Raw genomic sequence first — 26347 nt, 5'->3', positions numbered from 1 at the left:
GAAAAGCATTTAATATGATAACTGAGGAAAAGGAAATACTGGCCAAAAAGTTTAAAGTTCAGCTACAAATACTGAATTCAACATTAGTAGTTTCCATTGTATCTTACTTAATGATTTAGAAATTATGTTCGTTCATTTCTGTAAATGGTTGTTCCTTTGGGTTTCAAAAATGTCTCTGTTCTACTCTTTTCTCTCCTCAATACATATTAGTATAACCTGTAAAACTTTAAAGGTCAGTAATCTCTTTCCATGTGCCTCGTCTCGATTTTCAGCTTTAGTTAGGATTCTGCTTTGCTCAACAACTCCTGCCAGGTAATGGGACCTGAATTGATTTTAAAACCATTCAAGCAACATGTGGAAGGGAGGAATATTTAGTCCTTTGTGCCCTGAACAATATTTGTATGCTGACAGTCCCAAAGGAGCTCAAGCTTATAGCAATGCATATAGATGAAGGATGAGGGCAAGATTTCCTCTGACTCCTAAATTTACTAAGAGGAGCTCTATGCAAATTATGTAAATTCAATCTAGAAAGTATGATCAGAAAGTTCAAATTAGACATATCGTAAAACAGTGGTCTTCAAATCAGGCTGTTAGTACTTCTTGGTGCCTTCTGAGAATACAGACATAGGACTCTTCCTTGAAATTAATCATCTTCTTTAAAGTCATCTGCACTAGGGCTTCCCTGGTAAAGAATCCACCTGCCAACGCAGGAGGCACTGGTTTGATCCCTGGTCCGAGAAGATCCTACATGCCGCAGAGCAACTAAGCCTGTGCACCACAACTATTTAGAGCCTGGTGGGCTGCCGTCTATGGGGTCGCACAGAGTCGGACACGACTGAAGCAACTTAGCAGCAGCAGCAGCTGGAGCCTGGGAGCAGCAACAACTCAAGCACGCAGTCCCTAGAGCCTGTGCTCTGCAATAAGAGGAGCCACTGCAGTGAGAAGCCCTTGCACTGCAGCTAGAGAGGAGCCCCCACTCACAACAACTAGAGGAAAAACCCACGCAGCAACCAAGACCCAGCGCAGCAAACAGTAAATGAATAAAATTATAAAATAAAAATGAAACTCATCTAGTTGGGAAAGATTGATTTCCTTTCCCTTGCTTACTTTCACCATTGCTCTTCTCCCAGCCATCCAGGATTTTATGCTGATACACTGTCCCAGAGAGTACAAAGTCTCTGAGGCTCAAAGAAAGGGCAAACCAAAATATCAGTATTGGTACTGAGAAAATAAATTATTCTAATAATTGGATATCAAATCTGTTTGCAGGTCAGGTTTTTCTTAATCTGTGGTGTGAACAGGATTGAGAGAGGACTTGTCAGCACCATCAGATAAAATATCCTAAAAAATCATTTTCAAGAACTATTACTATGTTATATTTGACATATAACTCAAATGCACTTCAAACAATTGAAGGACATTACTGGAGCTGAATTCCTTAATTCTCATATATTTATTTACATTCAAGAGATGGGAATACCAGACCACCTAAACTGCCTCTTGAGAAACCTATATGCATGTCAGGAAGCAACAGTTAGAACTGAACACGGAACAACAGACTGGTTCCAAATAGGAAAAGGAGTACATCAAGGCTGTATATTGTCACCCTGCTTATTCAACTTATATGCAGAGTACATCATGAGAAACACTGGGCTGCATGAAGCAAAAGCTGGAATCAAGATTGCCGGGAGAAATATCAATCACCTCAGATATGCAGATGATACCACGCTTAAGGCAGAAAGTGAAGAGGAACTAAAAAGCCTCTTGATGAAAGTGAAAGAGGAGAGTGAAAAAGTTGGCTTAAAGCTCAACATTTAAGAAACGAGGATCCATGGCATCTGGTCCCATCACTTCATGAGAAATAGATGGGGAAACAGTGGAAACAGTGTCAGACTTGATTTTATTTTATTTTTTTTGGAGCTCCAAAATCACTGCAGATGGTGATGGCAGCCATGAAATTAAGAGATGCTTACTCCTTGGAAGAAAAGTTATGACCAACCTAGATAGCATATTCAAAACCAGAGACATTACTTTGCCAACAAAGGGCCATCTATTCAAGGCTATGGTTGTTCCACTGGTCATGTATGGATGTGAGAGTTGGACTGTGAAGAAAGCTGAGTGCCGAAGAATTGATGCTTTTGAACTGTGGTGTTGGAGAAGACTCTTGAGAGTCCCTTGGACTGCAAGGAGGTCCAACCAGTCCATTCTAAAGATCATCCCTGGGTGTTCTTTGGAAGGAATGATGCTAAAGCTGAAACTCCTGTACTTCGGCCACCTCATGCAAAGAGTTGACTCATTGGAAAAGACTCTGATGCTGGGAGGGATTGGAGGCAGGAGGAAAAGGGGATGACAGGATGAGATGGCTGGATGGCATCACCGACTCGATGGACGTGAGTTTGAGTGAACTCTGGGAGATGGTGATGGATAGGGAGGCCTGGCATGCTGCAATTCATGGAGTCGCAAAGGGTTGGACACGACTGAGCAACTGAACTGAATATTTTTTAGTACATCCATCTATAAAAATGGAATAGAACTAATGTTGAACTCCATTTTATTCTAGAAATAAAGAAATTTCATCCACAAATAAACAAATTAATATTTAAAACCAGCAAAATCTATCTACTTACCAAATGTATTTCTGTGCTTTGATTATTTATACATGATACTAAATTTTATGATAAGTAAATCTGGATGAAAACTTTTAATACTTTAAGCCTTAGAACTGCAAAAGTTAAAAAGTAAAATATCAATTATTTAAAGACACAGACATATTTTGAGTTTCCCTGACGTTTCCGACAAGAAGCAATGGATAGGATGTCCTGCGGTTGTCACATACTTCGGTGTGTTTGCTGACAACCCTTTACCATCCCCCATGCTCCTTTGCCCAGGGGAAGGTCTAGACCAAAGCAGCAGAAGAAGGAGGCATCAGCAAGACTGCAGTCAGAGGGAGCTGCTAGACAGTTCCTAAAACTGTGCATTTAACCAGAAAAGTTAAAGTGTTTGTCGCTCAGTTGTGTCCAACACTTTGGGACCCATGGAGTGTAGTCCACCAAGGCTCCTCTGTCCATAGAATTCTCCAGACAAGAATACTGGAGTGGGTAGCTATTCCCTTCTCCAGGGGATCTTCCCAACCCAAGAAGCAAACCTGAGTCTCCTGCATTGCAAGCAGATTCCTTGCCATCTGAGCTACCAGGGAAGCCCTTAAGCAGCAAAACCTGTTGCCTTTAACAGGTCATGCCACCCCATAATTGGTCGTAATCAATGTCCAACCCATCAAGATGAATCATCAGATAGCGAAGAGGAAATTCTGCAAGTCAGACCTCTAAGGAAAGTGATACTTTGTTCCAAAAACCTAAGACCAGATGGAAGCATATGTCACTTGGTGAAATGTTTAATTTAGCTAGTGTAGCAGTGTCTCTAGTGAACCCAGAAGCAACAATACCATCTGACTTTTTGGGAAGATTATAAATCATTAAATTTCAGAAAGTATTTATTAACCCCCACATGTATTAAAAGACAAAATGTGTGGTCTGCCATAAATACAGTAAGAGGGAAAATATATATTAGTTTAGTGTGCTAAATTAAATTAGTGTTAATATTAATGACAGTTAAAATAGCACATGTCCACAGCCATGTTAATAAAACTCTCAGAATTAATCATGTATTCTGTAGTTTTATAAAAAGTGTTTTCATTGGCTCTTCCATCTGATGCAGCTATAACTCCATGAACGATTCTAAGATACAGACACCAATTTTCAAACTAATGAAAATATACTTTTTTTCTTTTAAAACAGGTTTCCTCATTGGTGGCACTTACCTTTTACAGATTCAGATCACAAAAGATTCAGAGATCTAAATCATTACATGGAACAGATATTAAATGGATCGTATGAAGTTGCAAATGTATGTTACAATTTACTTTTTATATTTTTACATAACATACAAACTGTTTTATATATCATTACTGGGAATATTTTAAAATACTTTATACCATTTTTAGTCCTACATTTACTCAACACATGTGCAAATTAAAGTTATCTTGTCAATTCTGTGCAAAAACTAACCAGGGTTTTAGTTGAAATTGCATCTTAATATGTTTCAATCCATTGTCATATACCCATTTAAGTATTTTTAGAATGTTCGTTCAATAATAGTTTATTGTTCTATGCATAAAGGTCTTAAAAATATTTTGTTATAACAGATATGGTACTTTTTAAAAATCCTTTTTCACCAGTATACAGATAGAACTGATTTTATATTTTGACGTCTTACCCAATAGTCCTACTAACTTCACTTTTATTTCTAATAACCATCTGGGTAATCATCCATGTTGTTTCTGAATTTTCAATGTATGAGCATATCATCTGCAGATAACAAGAAGTTTTTTATTTATGTATTAATGGAACAAGTTAAAAGTGTTAGTCGCTCAGTCGTATCCAACAGTTTTTGACCCGTTGGGCTGTATCCTGCCTGGCTCCTCTGTCCATGGAATTCTTCAGGCAAGAATACTGGAGTGGGTTGCCATTTCCTTCTCCAGGAGATCTTCCCAATCCAGGGATCGAACCTGGGCCTCCTGCATTGCAGGCAGATTCTTTACCATCTGAGCCACCAGGTTCCAAAATTTATGTATGCATTTCTTTTCCTTGCTATTTCGTACTCTCTAGGGCTTCTAGTATATACTGAATTGAAATAGTAATGGTGGATATACTTATGTTATTCCTGAATCCAGGGAAGAAGCATCTAATATTTCCTCATTAAGTATGTAAGTTTTTATGGGCTTCCCTGATAGCTCCATTGATAAAGAATCTGCCTGCAATGCAGGAGACCCCAGGTGTATTCCTGGGTCAGGAAGATCCACTGGAGAAGGGATGGGCTACTCACTCCAGTATTCTTGGGTTTCCCTTGTGGCTGAGCTGGTAACGAATCCACCTGCAATGCGGGAGACCTGGGTTCTATCCCTGGGTTGGGAAGATCCCTTGGAGAAGGGAAAGGCAACCCACTCCAGTATTCTGGCCTGGAGAATTCCATGGACTGCATAGTCCATGGGGTCGCAAAGAGTCGGACATGTCTAAGCGACTTTCACTTTCAAGTATGTACATTTTTATAGATACCCTTTATTATTTTGTTTCCTTGTATTCCTAGATCGTAATAGTTTTTACAGTGAAGCTTGAATTTATCAAATTTTTTTTCCTGAATCTATTGGGCTAATCAATGATCATCCAATAATCCTGGTTTTCTCCTTTATTGTTTTAATGTGGTGAATTACACTGCTGAACTTTCTAATTTTAAACAAGTTTGCTTTACTAAAATAAACTTCACATGGTTGTAGGTATTATCCTTTTTTTATGTATTATTGGATTTGATTTAACATTTTTTTCTTTACCATTTTTTTATATCTTTGTTTATGACAGAGACTGGCCTTCTTACAAAGTCATTACCAGGTTTCAGAATCAAGAACATTCTGGCCTCATAATATTAGTTGCAAAGAGTTACAGCTTTCCCCACACACACACACTCTGGAAGAGTTTGTATAAAATTGCTTTTATTTCTTCAATGTGTAAAGTCATGTAGGTCTGGAGATTCAATTTATTTGAGTTGTAAGTCATTTCATATTTTCTATTTCTTCTTGGTTCTATTTGTTAAGTTACATTTCTCTAGGAGTTTGTGCTAATCTATTGGTATAAAGTTATTCATAATATCCTATTATAATCTTTTAAACATTTATATGATCTGAACAGATATTCACTCTTTGATTTCTCACACATATCATTTCCTGATCAGTAATTCTGAGGATTATGAATTTTACCAGTCTTTGCAAAAAATGAAACTTGGAATTTATTGACCCTCTCTATTGTACTATTTCACTATTTCATTTATTTTTTAATCTTTATTATTTTCTTCCTTTGCTTTCTTTCAATTAATAACATTCTCACATAGCTAATTGTTTATTTTCAACCTATCTTCACTTACCCATTTAAAATTCTAAGTCCTTTCTTCTAATCAAGTTTTAATAGCACCCCATAAGTTTTTATATTCAGTATTATATTTTCTTTATCATTCTTCCAGAATATTTATAAAATTTTCACTGTGAATTTTCCTAGACCCATGGATTAAGTCTCTTTAACACACTTGAGTTTTATGTGCTGTACCAAAAATATACTATATCCATAAACTTAATAAATACTTGTTATTGTTGTTTTATGCAATCAACATATCTTTAATATTGCTCAGATATATCATTTCCATCGCTTCCTGTAAACTCTGGATTTACATCTTGGAATTTTTCCCCCCTATACCTGAAGAACATTGTCTACTATTCCCCTGAATATGAAGTTGCTGCTAAAAAAAAAAAAAAAAAAAAAAAAAACTCTGTACTTGAATATGTCTGAAAAGTTTTTGTTTTATCTACATTCTTGAAGGATATTTTTGCTGACTATAGTATTTGGATAGCAGTGATTTTTATTCTGAAAAACTTTAAAGCTATCATTTCATTGTCTTTTAGCTTTCATTGATTCTATTGAGAATTCATCTGTTATAATTGTTGTTTCTTTGAAAAGTTGTTTTTATTCTTTATAGTATTGTTCTTTTTACTATTGGTTTTCTGCAGTTTTATTTTCATTTGCTCAGATACGACTTTGTTTCTACTGATGATGCTTGAGCTTCAGCACTTTTTGAATTTGTGCCATGGTGTCTTTCATCATCTTGGGAAAGTCCTCAGTCATGAACACTTCACACACTGTTCATACCATTTCCTCTCTCCCCTTTTCTGGGACTTCAATCACATATATGTCAATCCTTCTCACTGTTCCCTCTATGTCTCATGCCTGTACTCCTGTGTGTTTCGGTCTTTGTCCTCTGCGACTTAGTTTCTGAATGGTTTCTTCTAACTTATGTACTGATCTGTGTTCAACATACTGTGGAGTCAATTCTTTGAGTTCTTAATTTCAATTATTATATTCTTCAGATTTAGAATTCTTTTCCGATTCCTAGTTCTTTGCTAAAAATCTGTCCCCTTTATTATTTGTTTGAAAATGGTAAGCATAGTCATTTAAAATCTTCCTAAAAACCCCAATATTGGGACCCACTGCATGTATATTTCTATGTTCTAAAGTTTCTGCTAGTTTTATTTATTTATTTATTTACTTTACAATATTGTATTGATTTTGCCATACATCAACATGAATCCACCACGGGTGTACACGTGTTCCCAATCCTGAACCCCCTTTCCCACCTCCCTCCCTGTAACCATCCCTTTGGGTCACCCCAGTGCACCAGCCCCAAGCATCCTGCACCTTGCATCAAACCTAGACTGGCGATTCGTTTCTTATATGATATTATACATGTTTCAATGCCATTCTCCCAAATCATCCCATCCTCTCCCTCTCCCACAGAGTCCAAAAGACTGTTCTATACATCTGTGTCTCTTTTGCTGTCTCACATACAGAGTTATCGTTACCATCTTTCTAAATTCCATATATATGCATTAGTATACTGTATTGTTGGTTTTCTTTCTGGCTTACTTCACTCTGTATAATAGGCTCCAGTTTCATCCACCTCATTAGAACTGATTCAAATGCATTCTTTTTAATGGCTGAGTAATACTCCATTGTGTATATGTGCCACAGCTTTCTTATCCATTCATCTGCTGATGGACATCTAGGTTGCTGCCACGTCCTGGCTAAGTTTCTGCTAGTTTTAAATCATTTAGTCTTGTTCTGTTGTGAGCCTGTTTCTTTTTCCTTTTTATAGTGACCACATATTATACTGTAACATCCCTTGTATAAATTGGACACCTATATTACTATCATTCTAATCTAGAGAATTATAATATGTGAAAGTGAAAAGTGAAAGTGACAGTGAAGTCGCTCAGTCCTGTCTGACTTTTTGCAACCCCCATGGACTGTAGCCTACCAGGCTTCTCAGTCTATGGAATTTTCTAGGCAAGAGTACTGGAGTGGGTTGCCATTTCCTTCTCCAGGGGATCTTCCTGACCCAGGGATCGAACCCACGCCTCCTGCATTGTAGACAGACGCTTTACCCTCTGAGCCACCAGGAAAGCCTGGTATATGTGAGCACATCGACAATTTAGGGTTGCAGAAATTCAGCCTCAGGGATTCAGAGTATTTGAAACTGAATGGTAGCTCTTGTTCAGGACTATTACTGGTTCACCCTATTCCTTAGATGCAGTCACTGTGGAGATAAACCCAAGTTGAGACAGACTCACCCAAAAATTATGTGGCAGCTCTGGATTCTGTTCCCTTTCCTTTTAACTCTGCCAGGTGATCAAAAGTGCTGTTCTATGTCTCAGCCTTCCACTGCTGCAACCTACATCAACACACACCTACACAACAGAAAATTGTGCCAAAACCCAAGTTCACATCCCCAAAATTGCCTTGTCCCAGATTTTAGTTTGGTAATTCCTCACTATCTTGTTGGCTATATGACGCTTTCTAGCAGTTTGAAAACAAATTGTCTAATTATACAAGTTATTCTCACTAAGAGGTCTACAGTAAATGACTGAATATACTGTCACTAAAACTGGGTGTTTAGAGCTGCAGTCATCACCCGCTCAATCCCTTCCCTTCCAGAGATATCTGCCATTCTACCTCCTTACCTCCATCCTGTGTTTGAAGAAACCTTGTCTCTCATAGGCAGCTGTTTCAGAGGATCTAAGATTGTGGTCACTTCCCATATGAAAAAGTGTTTAGGAATTTCTTGGTAATGATAACCCTGTATGCAAGACAGCAAAAGAGACACAGATGTATAGAACAGTCTTTTGGACTCTGTGGGAGAGGGAGTGGGTGGGATGATTTGGGAGAATGGTTGAAACATGTATAATATCATATAAGAAATGAATCGCCAGTCTAGGTTCAATGCAGGGTGCAGGATGCTTGGGGCTGGTGCACTGGAGGGATGGTGTTGGGTGGGGAGGTGGGAGGGGGGTTTGGGATTGGGAACATGCGTACACCTGTGGTGGATTCATGTTGATGTGTGGCAAAACCAATTCAATATTGTAAAATAAATATAATAATAATAATAATAATAATTTATTGGTGAGATTTTGGTACTACTCACCAGTGATTCTGAGTAGGCTGGAAAATTGAAAAGATATGCCACTTTCCAGTTTTGCTCCCTTCTGTCATATGCATCAAAAAAAAGGCTCTTAAGATCCCTCCCTATATCCACATACATACAATATACATGTGCACACAGAAGATACAGGTCCTTCTGAGGATTCAAGGGAGCACTTGCTCCCTTTACTATTAAATCCTTATCGTCATCTTGCATGAAAAGTTCCTATGAGATAAATGTAAGTTACAGAGGCAAGTACCAAGCTAATAGAATCCTCTGGGGTTACTGGCTAGACTTAGGACCTTTTAGGGATTTATCAAGAACATCATCCCCAAGAGTAAAAGGTTATTGTTGTTGTTGTTGTTTAGTTGCTAAGCTGTGTCCTATTCTTTGTGATCCCATAGACTGTAGCCAACCAGTTTTGTCCTTGAGATTTCCCAGGCAAGAATACTGGAGTGAGTAGCCATTTCCTTCTCTAAGGGATCTTCCCAACCCAGGGATCAAACCCACATCTCCTGCATTAGGCAGATTCTTTACTGCTGAACGACCAGGGAAGCCCAGGTGTAAAAGGTACAAGGTCTATTAAGCTTTTTGCCTTTTGATGAAAGAATGGAGACTACTTATGGAATATCTTTAGCTAATCCACATATCTGGAATAACTTCAGTGTCCCAACGAGAGACCATTTCTAATATTAATCATGCTAGTCAACAAGCTACCACTTTTATGAAAAAAATCTCATCTTTGACATTCAGTGTGCTAATTAATAATGTCCATTTTTTCAAAGTTTTCAGCACGATGGCTTGAGGTACAGATATTTTGAAATGGTTATGATAGGTTTAGTTAACATCTATCATTTCCTACAGATACAATAAAAAGAAGAGAGAAAAGCAATTTTAAAATTTATAAATGTCAGAAGATGAACATATAATAGCTCTACCTCTTCTTCATCCTCTCCCCCAAATTTTAGAGTGTTTTTAATTACATCAGTAATTAGCATTTATAAACTGTCTATTGTTGATTGAATTGTGAGTATAGAAAAGAAGCACTTATATTGACTGCTTCTAGTATGAATTTCTTGATTAAAACAATGAGAACCTCCTATTTCTTCTCCTCTATCCAGGCATCCTGATAGTGACGCCTTTCAGTTCAGTTCAGTCACTCAGTTGTGTCTGACTCTTTGCGACCCCATGGACTGCGGCAAGCCAGGCTTCCCTGTCCATCACCAACTCCCAGAGCTTACTCAAACTCCTGTCCAGCAAGTCAGTGATGCCATCCAATTAGGACATTAACAGAACACTCCTGGATTCTAGTCTCTTTTCCTTTTATTGAAGTATAGTTGACTTGCAATATTATATTAGTTTCAGGTGTACAGCATAGTGATTTGATAATTTTTCTGCAGTCTTGATTAAATCCTAGCAGCACTTTGGTATACTTTGATCTAAGAAACATACAATGTGCAGACTTTGAACTTCAGTAAGTTAAAGGTATTGTAACACGAGGACTACAACTAACGCTATAAAAGTGAAAGTTGCTGAGTTGTATCTGACTCTTTGTGACCCCATCGACTGTAGCCTGTCAGGCTCCTCTATCCATGGAATTCTCCAGGCAAGAATACTGGAACGGGTAGCTATTCTCTTCTCCAGGGAATCTTCCCACAACTGACCCCATAACTGGGACTTAATAAAACGCCAAAGAATCCTATTTTTCTCAGCTGTGAATTCAACAACTTTTCTTCTCCATGTGGAGCTTGGGAAAGACATTAGATGAGATTACTTTCCAGTCAGAGTATGAATTGTTTTAATTTACATGTTATATACCAGATTAAGTCAGTATATAACAAGGTAACCTTACTGAAATTTAAAAATGAAATATATTAATGAACATGTTCAAAATTGTTCCCTAACTGTTTGATTCAGGATGTTGGCTTATTGCTAGACCTCCTAGTTGAGTAATATTGTGGTTTGCTGATGAATAGACCCACTTTAAAAAAAATCCCACAGTTCAGATTATAAGCATCCTAAATCTATTAGGGAAAAAAAACAACAACACAGTTGTCAATAATGATTGTATTAGATTGCATGTAGTCAGAATCAAGAAGAGAAAATTTTAAATCCCTATCACCAGTCCCTAAGACTAGTGGTTCTCAAAGCTCAGTTTCTGGACTGTGCTTGGGTCATCAACTGAAATTTTATAAGACTGCAAAATATCAGCCTCATCCTCAACAAGAATTTAAATCAGACACTTTGGGGATGAGGTACAGCCATGTGTCTTAATTAGCCTTCCAAGGTGTTCTGATCCATGATAGTGTTGTTGTTGTTGTTGGCTCTGCTGGGTCTTCATTGCTTTGCTCTGGCTTTATCTAGTTGTGGTGAGCAGGGGCTACTATTCACTGTAGCACGAGGGCTTCTCATTGAGGTGGCTTATCTTGTTGTCAAGCACAGGCTCTAGCCACTAAGCGTTCAGTAACTGTGACGGTGGACTCAGTAGTTACCACTCACAGGCTCTGGAGCTCAGGCTCAGTAGTTGAAACGCATGGGCTTAGTTGTTCTGTAGCATGTGAAATCTTCCTGGACCTGGGATTGAACCTATGTCCCCTGCATTGGTAGACAGATTTTTTGTTTTTTTTAATGCACTGCATCATGAGGGAAATCTCCGTGACATATTTGAGAACCATATTTCTTAGTCTAGTCATCTTTCCTCTTTTTTTCTTTTTTTTTAATTTTTTCCAGTTTGGACATGGTCAGATATTTGGTTTCCAATGTAGTAGATATTAAGGTACCCTACTATATTATTGATTTTTAGCAAATCTGGACTCAAGAATATTGTGCTACAATATTGTTTCCAGGCTGGTAGCTCAGCTGGAGATGCTGTTTTGTATCAAAGGACAAGTGCCTGAGCACTTAAGGAGGTATACTTAACTCAGTTCCCAGTGAGGTAAAGAAGCATCCCAGGGAGTATGGCATTCAGGTTGTTGTTAAAGGGCAAACAGAATACAAGTTAGTAAATAGCAACCGGGAAAGAGTTGTGCTAGACAAGGGGAATTGCAAGGACAAAGCATCCATTATGGTTACATGTTTTTCTCTTGTTTGGAAGCTTAAAGAAATCAATGACTATATTCACTTAATTTTTATTCATGGATAGCACACTTATAATCTCATCAATATTTAACAAATACTTTAAATGAAAAATAACAGAATCATTAGCATATATTAACCTATAGGATTTATGTTGTTTTGTAAAACCTAGGGGACTGAAACTTTGCATCTGAAAAGTACCAGCAGTCTCCTAACTTATTCTTACCAGTTTTATTTTAATTTAATGCATGCTCCCGAAATGTATAATTTATTTTTAATATATAAACTACCATGCTAGTAAGCAATAAAGGCTTTAAAGTTTATAGAAAATAATACAAAATTTTGGGGAAATTTTGGATGATATTATAAAATAAATATGAATGCAATTTTGATTTTTTTCTCACCCCCCTGTATAATCCCACATGAACCCTGCAACCTCTTTACCACCTCTGGCTTGGCAAAGAATGGTCTGGAGAATCTTGCTAGCTGCCAGCTTGAGGACAAGTTCCTTGGTTACCTAGTGCTAAAGCCAGGAACACTGCTTGGCCATGCTTTAAATGGCGAGCATTACTGGTGCACTGGGTCATGATTTTACCCTTCAGAAAGATCACTCAGAGCACATCTGTAATATATCTCCTATGAACAAAGAGAAAGAAGTGAACAGTATCTGTTCATCACGGGAACAAAACCACATAATAAGCTAACTGAAAATAAAAACGTAAAATGATTGTTGAAACAGCACTAGACAATAGGAATCTGCGCTATACTAAGTGATATAGTAGCTATCTTGCATGTGCATGAATTTACCTGTTTGAGATGGCCAAAACATTCATTAGGACTTTTCTGTAAATCTTATAGAAAAACTGAAAGAATGTTTTTGGCCAATCCAATATTATACTAGCATACTCAATATAAACTATATATTATATCTTTTGACTATATTTAGTATTTAGGTCTCAAATCAATGAGTAGTGGGAAATAAGTGATAAGAGAAGCTTCTGTTCTATAGGATCAAGGCAACTGAATTTATGTCATTGGAATTCAAATGCTTTTTGCATATTCAAGAATGTAGTGTGCTGAAATCTTAATGTTCTTAGTAACTCTGACATTCTCTGAAGGTCATGTCCATTCACTTTGTCATAGTGAACGACACATGGCTATGACAACTGTCTGTAAGGGATCATGCTGAGAGGACTGTGAATGGGATTGTCATCTTTCAGGCTGAGGGCTGCCTTACAGATTAGGTAGTTTTAAAGACTGTTTTAAAGACTTTTCAGGGTAATTGACAAAATATCTAGTAACCATTGAAAATGTCAGTCTTTGGCCTATTTAAGCAGAGACAAGTGAGTGCAAAGTGAAGAGGCTTCTGATTTCCAGTCCTGGTGTGAACAGGGTAAATACTGAGATCTGTCTTGGTATGGCAACAGAGATTTCCTAAATATATCTGCCTAGAGGATGGGTTCACAGAGAACTGTTAGCAGAGGACTGTCATGAGAGGGGGAAAGTAAAGGAATCAGACATATACAGGTAGAGAAGACTTGCAAAGTGAAGTTTATCACCACAAGGTTTAATGAACAGTGTTAAAGCTCATCATGATCACAGTTGCACTGAGACAGCTGAACAGAATACCAGAGGACCTCAGTTTTCGTCACATTCATATTTACTACTGTGCTAAATTAAAGTGCTACTGAAGAGGCCCCAAGAAGAGATGCCTTTATTTTGTTTTGTGCTATTCTTAAATTCTATTGGCAAACATTTAGGGAAAACAAAGCTTAAGACATTTCAAGCACCACATTATTTTTGTTTCGGATGAATTAAGACCTAAGATTTGAATGGAAAAAAAAAAGGAGGAGAAGAAAAAATAAGATATATTTATATCATCAAACATGAGATGCTACTGTGAAATCACAGATCCCAGAAATGCTCCAAGTAAGGCTATGTCAACCACTTTCTAACCCTGGACTTCCAAAGAGAGCAATCCTATTTTGTGCCATAATAGTATCAAGCAAAAGGAAACTGATATGATGGGTGTGATTCTCACAAACACCTTGCTAATAGTTTAATTGAATTTTGTAAAATGAGTAGTTGAAGTACAAGAAAATACCTTCCTAAGATGTAAATCCTACATCTGCTTCTTAGTTGTCCTTTCTATATAACAAAATAAAATAGTGCTAGATTAACAAAGATAAAATCAATAAAAATTAAATCTGAGGACTGGAATAATAAAGACTATTAATACTTTCAAAATCTACTGTCTCTGTCACTCAACAAATGTTTATTGATTGCCTACATTGTATACTTTCTGACCAAGAAGCCAAAATAGTACCTACTGATCAAGTGTTTCATGGGGAAGTTTTAAAAAGTATGTTCTAAGGCCAGTCTTTAGAGATGCTGGTCATACAGGCAAAGGGAGATAACAGGTATACTCCATGTTATTGCACTTTGCTTTATTTGCCATGCACAGGTATTATTATTATTATTATTATTATTATTATTATTTACAAATTGAAGCTTATGGCAACCCTATTTTAAACAAATCTATTGCCATTTTCCCAACAGAATATGCTCAGTTTGTGTCTTTGTGTCACATTGTGGTATCTCAAAATGTTTCAATCTTTCTGACTATTATTATATTTGTTTTGGTGATCTGAGACAAGTGATCTTTGATATTACTATTGTAATTGTTTTGGGAGGGTGCCACGAACTGGACCCATATAAGACTCTGAGCCTTTGTGTGTTCTGACTGGTCCACATTGCTGATTAGCCTTGCCTTCATCTCTCTCTCTCTCTCTCTCTCTCTTGCCACCATCATCCTTGGGCCTTCATATATTCTCTGAGACACAAAAATATTGAAATTAGGCCAATGAGTAATGCTACAATGGCCTCTAAATGTTCAAGTGGAAAGAAGAGTTGCACATCTCACACTTTAAATCAAAAGCTAGAAATGATCAAGCTTAGTGAGAAAGGCATACTGAAAGATGAGAGGGTCTGAAACCTAGGCCTCTTGCACCAAATATTCAGTCAAGTTGTGAATGCAAAGCAAAAGTTCTTGAGGGAAATTAAAAGTACTAGTCCAGTGAACACATGAATCACAAGAAATAGAAAGAGCCTTACTGCTGATAAGAGAAAGTTTTTGTGATCTGGATAGAAAAATCAAACCAGCCACACATTCCGTTAAAACAAAGAGCAAGACTTTAACTCTTTTCAGTTATATGAAGGTTGAGAGAGGTGAGGAAGCTGCAGAAGAAAAGTCTGAAGCTAGCAGAGGTTGGTTCATGAAGTTTAAGGAAAGAAGTTGTCTCTATAACCTCAAAGTGCAAGGTGAAGCACCAAATGCTGATACAGAAGCCCCAGCAAGTTATCCAAAATATCTAGCTAGGATAATTGATGAAGGTTGCTATACTAAACAACAGATTTTTGGTTTACACAAAACAGCCTTCCTTTGGATGAAGATGCTGTGCAGGACTTTCACAGATAGAGAGGAGTCAATGCATGGCTTTAGAATTTCAGAGCTCAAGCTGACTCTCTTGTCAAGGGGGAGTAATTACACTAATACAGCTGGTGTTTAAGTTGAAACCAGTGTTCATTTGAAATTCCAAAAAATCTAGGGCCCTCAAACAGTATGCTAAATCTACTGTGCCCTCTGGTCTGTAAATGAAACAACAAAGCCTGGGTGACATCTGTTTACACACCTGTTTACAACATGGTTTACTGGATATTTTAAGCCCATTGTTGAAGAGCTATTGCTGAGGAAAAAAATGAAAAAGATTCTTTTAAAAATATTACTGTTCACTCAGAGTGCACTAAGTGAATACGGACAATGAGATTAATATTTTTCATGCCTGCTGTTACATCCATTGTGCAGCCCATGGATCAAGGAGCAATTTTGACTTTCAAGTCTTATTATTAGGTTGATGCAAAAGTAATTGTGGTTTCAGACCATGAATCATCATAACCATCTTTATTAATCAAAATAGGAACCATGACAAGTAACATGTTTTTGACAACGAGAAGTTTGCTTATTCCTGTAGCATAAAAATCTGTGCTTCGGGATTTGATGAATTCTTGGGAAGCATTTTCTGCCTCCTGCTGGTTGTGGGAGCATTTTCCCTGCAAAAAGTTGTCAAGATGCTTGAGGAAGTAGTAGTCGGTTGGCAAGAGCTCAGGTGAATATGGTGGATGAGGCAAAACTTCGTAGCCCAATTCATTCAACTTTTGAAGCATTGGTTGTGTGATGTGCAGTCGGGTGTTGTTGTGGAGAACTGGGCCCTTTCTGTTGACAAATACCAACTGTAGATGTTGTGGTTTTCCATGCATCTCATTGATTTGCTGAGCATACCTCTCAGATGTAATGGTTTTGCCAGAATGCAGAAAACTGTAGTGGATCAGACTGGCAGCAGATCACCAAACAGGGACCATGACCTTTTATTGGTGCAAGTTTGGCTATGGGAAGTTCTTTGGAGCTTCTTCTCAGTCTAGCCACTGAGCTGGTCACCGCCGGTTGTCATATAAAATCCACTTTTCATCACACATCACAATCCAATTGAAAAATGGTTCATTGTTGTTGTGTAGAATAAGACAACACTTTAAAATGATGATTTTTTTTTTTATTTTCAGTCAGCTCATGAGGCACCCAATTATTGAGCATTTCCCCTCTTTCCCACTCGCTTCAAATGCCAAACAACTTCTTATGTAGTTTTAAGAGGATCAGCTCCGATGATGCTCTCGATTGGTCATTGTCACCTTCCAATGTCTGGCCACTGTGCTCGTCTTCAAGGCTCTCATCTCCTTTGCAAAACTTCTTGAACCATCACTACACTGTATATTCATTTGCAGTTCCTGGGCCAAATGTGTTGATATTGCAAGTTGTCTCCACTGCTTTACGATCCATTTTGAATTCAAAGAGAAAATTGCTCAGATTTGCTTTTTGTCTTAACATCATTTCGATAGTCTAAGGTAAATATCAAATAAACAGCAAGTAATAAGTCCTTAGCAAAAAAATATAAACCAAGAAATGCACATTAAAATGATGTATAACATGACTCATTTATTAGGAATGCATTCTGATATCAAATGGCAAATTTCCACAATGCAAAAACTGCAATTACGTTTGCACCAACATTAATATTTAAGAAAAACATTTTTTAAGGCTAAAGTTGCCATAGATAGTGATGCCTCTGATGATCTGGGCAAAATCAATTGACACTCTTCCTGGAAAAGATTCACCATTCTAGATGCCATTAAGAACATTTCATGACTCCTGGGAAGAGGTCAAGATATCAACATTCACAGTTTAGAAGAAGTTGATTCTAGCCCTCATGGATGACTTTGAGAGCTTCAAGACTTCAGTGGGGGAAGTAACTACAGGTATGATATAAATAGCAAGAGAGTTAGATTTGAAAGTGGAGCCTGAAGATGGGACTGAATTGCTATAATCTTATGATGAAACTTTAACAGATGAAGAGGAGTTGCTTCTTTTTTTTTTATTTTATTTTTTTACTTTATTTTAATTTGCAATACTGTATTGGTTTTGCCATACATTGACATGAATCCACCACGGGTGTACATGCGTTCCCAAACATGAACCCCCCTCCCACCTCCCTCCCCATTATGGTTAAGCAAATCAACTTGTTTATTGAGGTGGAATCCACTCTTGGTAATGAGGCCATGAAGATTGTTGAAATGACAACAAAAACTTTTAAATGTTACATAACTTAGTTGATAAAACAACAGCACAGCTTGAGCAGATTGATTGCAATTTTAAAAAACATTCTACTGTGGATAAATGCTATCAAACAGCATTGCCTGCTACAGAGAAATCATTTGTCAAAGAGGCATCATGTCATCTTATTTGAAGAAGTTGCTGCAACCACCCCAACCTTCAGCCTGATTAGTCAGCAACCATCATCAGCAGGGTAAAGCCCCCCGCCATTAAAAAGATTACAATTTGCTGAAGGCTCAGATGATAGTTAGCATTCTTTTAGCAATAAAGTATTTTTTAACAAGTTATGCATGTTTTTTAAAGACATATTGCTATTGCTCACTTAATAGACTACAGTATATTATAAACATCACTTTTATATGCACAGGGAAACCAAAAAGTTTGTGTGACTCACTTTATTGCTATATTCACTTTATTATGGTGTTCTGAAACTGAACCTACAATATCTTCAAGGTATGACTGTATCTAGCTAGATATCTGTGTGGTTTTTTAAGAACCTGTTTCTGACATGGGCTTCCCAGGTGGTGCTAGAGGTAAAGAACCTGACACCAACGCAGGAGACATAAGAGATGTGGGTTTAATCCCTGGGTTGGGAAGATCCCCTGTGGGAGGGCATGGCAACAACACTCCAATATTCTTGTCTAGAGAATCCCATGGACAGAGGAGTCTGGAGGGCTATAAGTCCATAGGGTCACCAAGAGGCAGACACGGCTGAAGCGACTGAGCACACACACACGTTTCTGACACCACCAGGTTTGGGAAATTCTGCTCTAGAAATTCAAAAGCTGAATCAGATATGTACATTGCTCTAAGAAAATTACAATCCTTGTCCGTATTCTGTGTATGTTAATATGTTCCGGAGCTTCATAAAGACTCACAATTTCACACATGGGGGTTTTCTTTCCTTTACTACTAAGGAATTTTATGGGGGTTTTCCTGGTGGTTCAGTGGTAAAGAATCCACCTGCAATGTGAGAGAGGCAGGTTCAGTCCCTGGGTTGGGAAGATTACCCTGGAGAAGGAAATGGCAATTCACTCTAGTATTCTTGCCTGGAAAATCCCATGGACAGAGGAGCTTGGGGGCCACAGTCCACAGGGTCACAAAGAATCAGACATGACTTAGCGACTAAACAATCAGGAACTTTATGCATCTGATCCATTACTCATTATACATATTATACAGTGATAGAACACTCATAATTTGACAGGGACATCAGCAGATGCTGACTAGCCTTAATAAGCAGTGTGACCTGACTGACCACCCAGGTTCTCCGTGATGTATAATGTCAAATGTCAGTTATCTTCAAGTAGATTAACTACAGTGAAAGCTTAAGTGTCTCCATATGCTGGAGTATGCTTCCCTGATTCTGTTTGTTTATATCCAAGGAATGAAAACTTATTTTAAGAGCAGCTAAATAAACCTTGGGGCTTCCCTGGTGGCTCAGAGGTTAAAGCATCTGCCTGCAATGCGGGAGACCTGGGTTCGGTCCCTGGGCCGGGAAGATCCCCTGGAGAAGGAAATGGCAACCCACTCCAGTATTCCTGCCTGGAGAATCCCATGGACGGAGGAGCTTGGAGAGCTACAGTCCACGGGGTCGCAAAGAGTCGGACATGACTGAGCAACTTCACTTTCACTAAATAAACCTTATTGGCCTAAAAATCACATAAATAACTCCAAAGTGAATCGTGTTATTTTGAGATTTTTAAAAAACTTTGTATTATTGATGCATTTCTTCCCTTCTCTCATACGTTTTAACAGAGCTATCTGCATAAACACTAAAATCTATAAAGTCAGGGATATAACATAAATATTGTAATTATTTTAAGTGATATGGACAACTTAGAAGTCTTGTTTACATACACATATTTTTCCTCTTCTAATAAGACAGTTAATTTATATATAATAAATTTATATAATAAATTTTATTTTAGCAGATATTTTATTTTATTTCAGCAGATATTTCTCTGCTGAATACTCCTGTGATAGGATTATCCTCATTTCTGACCCTGGAAAAGTCCTCATAAAAATGCTTCTCTTCTTCCATAGCTGCTTATCGTATGGCAATGTAGGAAATACAAAAATTCTATTCTGTCTATACACTAAACATTGCCGTCTTTTTTAGTTATGTGAAGCACTTATTTGTAACTATTTAAAAATGTTTTATATCACTGTACATAACTCTGTAAAGGCTTTTAAATTTTTACTGATCACTTACTATGTATAACACTCTAGATTAAAAACTTTAAATTGGTTGTAGATAACAAACTGGAAAGATTAAAATAATGCAATATATTCTTTACTCTCAATGAGTTTATAATATGGTGATACATAGAGACATTAATATATAAATAATAGATGGCAGTGAGTGGAAAGGAGGAGAAAAAGAAAGTAGTAGATGCATCTTGAATATGAAATTGGACAACCTTACCTTACTAAAATAAAATATTATATACCCTTTCAGGGGCATACTCGATTGTAAGCAGTCTTGTTTTCTTGTCAAGGAAATGAGATGAAAAAACTACTTTGAAGTCCAGTCTCAAGTATCAGAGTTAAGTTAGATGGGAGAGATGTCTCTGGAGGTTTTATCTGAATCCAAGGTATATGTATATCAATTACCGATGATACACATATGTGTATCATCAGTAAAACCAAGAGCAACTCAAATAGAGGGATGACTATGGATCCCTGAGACCATCGTTCTCCCCTCTCCTTCTCTCTCTTCTCTCCAGTCCCCTTCTCCACACATAAATTGGTTGATAAAACAGACATAAATGAGGACTACAGTTACACACTATTTCACTTTCTTCTAATGAGGCTGCAAGCACCCAATTTAGACATCCTAGCCCTCTATCTACTTGGTTTTTGTTTGCTTGTTTAGCTTGACTCCCATCTCTCAAAGTGATTAAAATTTCTTTTGTTCTTTCAATGTGTGTAGTTTCATTCCACAAGGAAATGATAGTTGTGATAACAGGAATTCCTTTTGTTTCTTTAAATTTTGCTCTGTTTTGGTTAAATTATATTGTAAACTAAGTAAGATCTTTATAAAGGGCAATATAAACATGTAATAAAAGTTATAGCACATGATTGCAGTACCTAAACAAATGTGTTCCCACATTGGAGTTTAGCTGAGATAAACCAACAGCTGTTGTCTGAAAACTTTTAAAAACCATATTCACTGTGATTTTTAGCTCTTCTCAGTCTTATTGCTTATTTCTAGTAGTCCCTTAAAATAAGGAATGCTATCACTTAGCAATATTATTTTTTTAAGCAGAAATCAAACATCAAAATAAATCCAAACGGGTAAATCCTGTCTTAATAGTGAACATATGTTTCTTGTTCTCTGCTTGCTAAACCCAGATGTTAATTACCGCATTTGTCACTATGTTGCTCTTTTCCTATGTGAAGCTGGCTGAGATTAGGATGCAGGCAGGATAAATGTCATATGTGTATCATCAGTAAAAACTAAGATTATTTTTCAGAGTCTAGAAAAATGCTGATGACATTTTAGAGCCAGGATTATAAAAGATTCCTTAGAAGTTCACTATTTTTCATAGAGCCATTCTTCCATGTAACTCCAATACAAATATAGTGGGTTGAACTACATTAAAGACTGGACATTCTGACAAGCTGCTCTATGAAAAAAGCAATAAAATATAATTACTGTTCAACTTTGATTTAAAACTCTTAAGGGAATTCATTTGTAAATTCACATTTTTAACAATGCTTCATGGCGTTTGAGATAGATTTAGCTTACTGTTTTAACTTGCTGAAACTAAATCTTGCAGTCAGTTCTAGATGCTGGCTGGCCAGTTAATAAATGGGAATTCTTAATGTGTTATTTTAAAGAAAGAAAAAATTGATCTCAGTGTCATATTACATTACTTCTGATGTTTGCAAGGATTTAACGTTCTGTCATCTTTGAGAACAAGAATATATTCATATGATATTAGAAAAACACTTAGGTTTTCAGTGACTTTGAATTGATCAACTCTCAAAAATCAATTATTTTAAATTAAAAATGCCTTAATAATATAATTGGTAAACAAACTATTAATATGACTCTGAGTTTGAAATATAAGCTGATGCAGATTTTGGTTTTAAATTGCTCAGTTGGCTTTTAGATTTACTTTTTACTGACTGAATTTCTAATTTAAAGACACATTATTAGACATTAAGAATCCTATATTAGTTAAATAAACATCTGCTTTAGCAAAGAAAAAATATGTATAACCTCATAGAGTATTTAATATAGCTTAGTGCATTTACCTGGATCACTGATATCAAAGTTCAATAACTTTAAAGTCATTTAAGATAAATACCAACCATGTATTAATTTATTCACCAAGTATATAATGTTTTACATAGGAGGGATGTTCCAAATACTTAACAACTATTAGGGCACACAAACTGATTAATCAGGATAAATGCAGGCCAACAACCCACCTTTATGGCTATACAATCTTGCATTGGTTGAATGTTTGCTGTGATGGATAAAACTACGGGAGGAGCAGTGGGGAGTGAGGGTTTTCAGGAGTTTGGATCAAAATATACTGAGTTGCTTATGAGGCTTCTAAGTAGAGATGTCGAGTAGAAAATTGACTGTTTTGAGTTGAGGGGAAAAGAGAGACTGGAAATATAAATATTGGAGTTTCAGCTAATTGGTTTTTCTTGCCATGAGACTGGATATTACTTAGGGTGAAAATGTAAATATTAAAGAGAAGAGGTCTGAGGATGAGACCATGTAGCACACCAATTTTGAAATTTGAGATGATGGAAGAGAATCAATCTAAGAGACAGAGAAAAGGCAATCTGTTGGAAACTGAAGGAATCTGGTGCCTGGAATCCAAGAGAAGGAAATATTTCAAAGAAGAAGGAATGACGTCCTGTTTCAGATGCTACTGATGGGTCAAACATTGAGAACTGACCACTGGATTAGCAAAATGGATATCTTTGGTGAATTTACCAAGTCAGTTTGATGAGCGTGTTGGGAACAAAAACCTGATTAAAATGGGCTCAAAAGAGAATGTGAAGAGAGAAATTTGGGATAGAAAGAAGAAAACAATCCTTGCAGAATCTTTCCTCTAAGGATGAATTGGGGGTGAGGGGGGGCAAAGGAGGAGGGGAGGAAATAGTGTGCAGGGAAATTTAAGTTAATAATTTTTTTTGAAATGAGGGATATGTATAAGCTGGTAGGAAAATCCACAAAGAATCAAAAATTGGTGATGCACTTAGCCAGATATGAGAGTGATGACCTAAAGTAGAGAAGAAGGCATGCTATCTGGTGCCCAAATCAGTCTCAAATTAGAGCTCAGGCAGTGCACCTATGTAGCAGACAAAATGGCGGAGGTACGGTAAGATGACGGATGTTGGGAGCTTATAAAAATTCTCTGCTGCTGTTTTTCCTGTCAACAAGATTGACAGAGGGAGAAAGCATTAAGAGGGAGTGAGGTTAAGACATTAAATAGTCCTATAGGTGAATGGAAGAGTAAATGGGATAGTGATATGTGTAAAATTGCCAGAAAATCTTGAATGCCAATTCGATGGTAATGGGCATGAAGTGACAGTAAGATCAGTAAGCATGGGTGAGTGATTTTCTTCAGCAACATTCTTCAGGCCTGTTACAGTTGCACAATTGGCAGAGGGTAACCAGAGAAAAGGGAGAAAGGGTCGAAGGAGTTGAAAGAAGTATCCAAGAGAGTTATTGTAAGTATCGACCATGAGATCCATATTGGCCAAGGAAGGATATGAGAATATGAGAGGGGTTAAGTTCAGTGTAAAGGTCAACAGATTGTTTGAGTTATATAACTGGAGGAAGTGAACTGAAAAGGAGGGAGTGGGTATTGTAGCCTCAGAGGCTAGAAATCAAGACAGTGGAGGAGCTTCAGTCATTGATCAAGATAAGATCAAGAGAACAAAAGTGAGTGATGGAGTGAGATGCAGAATAAGATTACTGGATGAAATGAATTTTATAAAAAAAGAATGTTTTGTGTCAATATTAAATGGCTGATTCATGTCAATGTATGGCAAAAACCACTACAATATTGTAAAGTAATTGGAAAGAAAGAAAGAAAAAAAAAATGGAAGTGTGAATTGTGACTGGTACTATTGGAGAAAATGACAATGTTCCAGGATTTTAAATGTTCTTGGAATAAAGGCCAGTGACCTAGAGGTCAGTAGACAAGTGAAACAAGAGGGAGAGGGCTGTGTAGTAGACGTGGATATTCAAAGCAGAGCATTTTTAGATAGGAAGCAAGTGTGGAGATTAGAAGAGCAAGCAGATGCAAGGAGGAGACCTACCCCATCACCAGGACCAGGGTTATAAAGAGAAATGTGAGACAGCACTACCATTATTCAGAAACTTACAAGGAAAGCAGAATGGAATACTTAGAGAGTAGAATGTGTTGAGTTTACAAGGGATTTTGCTGATGACATTCTCTAAGTCTGGCTTCTGTTTTTCCTTTCCTCCACAGTGCTGCACTGTAAACTTTCTAAGAAATATCTTAGAAATAAACTTATGGCATATAAGTATATTGTGTGTGTTCGTTGCTCAGTCATGTGCAACTCATTGACTGTAGCTCACCAGGCTCCTCTGTCCATGGAATTTTCCAGACAGAAATACTGGAGTGGGTTGCCATTTCTTTCTCCACCAATATATAGTATATAATTATAAAATTATTTTTCTGAAAATAATATCATATTTTTGTTTATAACTCGTCAATATGTCCCAATTGCTTTACTCCTGTGCAAAAGACTAGAGTGCCCTAGGATTCCTGCAAAACTCTCTGTAGGCACACCTGTCCCCCTAGGTATTCTTCATGTCTATAGGTCATTGGCAGTGGTAACACAGTTGAGCCCAGGCATACCAATTATACTCTACATTCTTTTTTATACTAATTTTAATCAGCCAACCCCTTATGAGTTCTGATATTCAGTTTTTTCATTTCTAAAATGAGGCAGAGTTTTTCCTCTGGAAAACTATTACCATTTGAAAAATTAAACAGAAAAGTAACATTCTTTGTGATGGGAGAATATTGTAGGTATGTCAGGATATTTAGAATAAGTAGCCCTATTCATTAATTGCCAATTGTACTCTCCAGTTATTGAGACAACCAAAAGTGTGCCCATACATTTTTAAGCATCTTACACTGTAGGGTAGCTAGATAAAATGCAGGCTTCCCAGTTAAATCTGAATATGAGATAAATAAATTTCTGGCCCAGATGGTAAAGAATCTGTCTGCAATGTGGGAGACCCAGGTCTGTCCCTGGGTCAGGAAGATTCCTTGGGGAAGGGCGTGGCAACCTACTCCAGTGTCCTTGCCTGGAGAATCCCATGGATAGAGGAGTATGGCTGGCTACAGTCCAGGGGATTGCAAAGAGTTGGACATAGCTGAGTGACTAACACTTCCACTTTTCACATTGCAAATATTGCATGGACATCATCTTTTCTAAAAACATATATATTAAAAAATATATTGATTGATTGATCTGGCTGTGTCAGGTCTTAGTTGCAGCATACAGTATCTTCAATTTTCATTGTGGCATGCAGGAATATTTTAATTGCAGCATGTGGGATCTAATTCCTTGACCAGGGGTAGAATCCAGCTCCCCTGCACTGGGAGCAGAGATTTAGCCACTGGACCACTAAGGAAGTCCTGCGCATCATCTGTTTTTATTTATTATATCTGGCAGCTCTACATTTGGAGAGCTCTGCAGACTAGAAGTATATCTATAGTCAATGTAAAGAAGGCACCCATAGAATTGCTCAGTCTACACGACTAAAGATAGCCACACTGCCTGGTGGTCAGTACAAACTCAACTGAAAACACTGGTTCAGGTTATCAGTGAAAGCAATTATAGCACTAACATTTTGATAATTCTCCAAACTCTCCAGTAGTGCAATGTGCTAAAAAGCTGTGGGATACATGTGCACAAGTAAAGCCAAATGTGAGAAAAAAATATAATTATTTTGAAATCCAGTAATATTAATTTTCCTATCCTATCATCATTTTTATTGATTTTTTTCTCTTCCATTGACACTGAATCATTTTTTTCATTGAGTGAAAACCATCTGGCCACAAGAAGAAATTAGCGTTAAGCATGTCACCCACACCTGGAATTACAAATGAAGGTTTCAAGGATATGACAGTGTAAACACAAGGGAATAATTAGCTAGTGGTGACATTTCAGACATTAACTGGGGAAATATTCTGCCTACTACTGGAGTTTAATAACCATTAGGAGGTGAGGTCAAAATGTTGCCAAAATGAGAATAACTGACTGGTTGGCAAAAACCAACCACAAATTCTGCATGGCCTGAAATTTGACTTCAGACTCTCAAACTAAAAAAGTTGATTTGGTCAGCTCTCTGAATATGGATATATTTCTTGAAGATAGATTATTAAACAAGTTCACAAGAGATCAACATGTAGAGATCAAAATTGCTAATCAACTAGTTTATAATGATGCATAAAACTGCTA

The 26347-nt window shown here is 37.2% G+C and overlaps 1 protein-coding gene across 1 annotated transcript in view; it reads left to right on the top strand.

Moving 5' to 3' along the window:
• Positions 1 to 26347, top strand: part of PIK3C2G (phosphatidylinositol-4-phosphate 3-kinase catalytic subunit type 2 gamma) — a 444386-nt gene that overhangs the window by 349775 nt on the left and 68264 nt on the right. Inside the window, exon 28 of the mRNA XM_052640675.1 lies at positions 3795 to 3903. Coding sequence (XP_052496635.1) covers positions 3795 to 3903 — 109 coding nt within the window. The remainder of the gene's footprint in view (positions 1 to 3794; positions 3904 to 26347) is intronic.

This window comes from Budorcas taxicolor, chromosome 5 (genome assembly GCF_023091745.1).
Source record: "Budorcas taxicolor isolate Tak-1 chromosome 5, Takin1.1, whole genome shotgun sequence".
Classification (NCBI taxonomy): domain Eukaryota; kingdom Metazoa; phylum Chordata; class Mammalia; order Artiodactyla; family Bovidae; genus Budorcas; species Budorcas taxicolor.
Note: the sequence above shows the minus strand (reverse complement) of the source record. Positions and strands in the feature narration are given on the sequence as shown.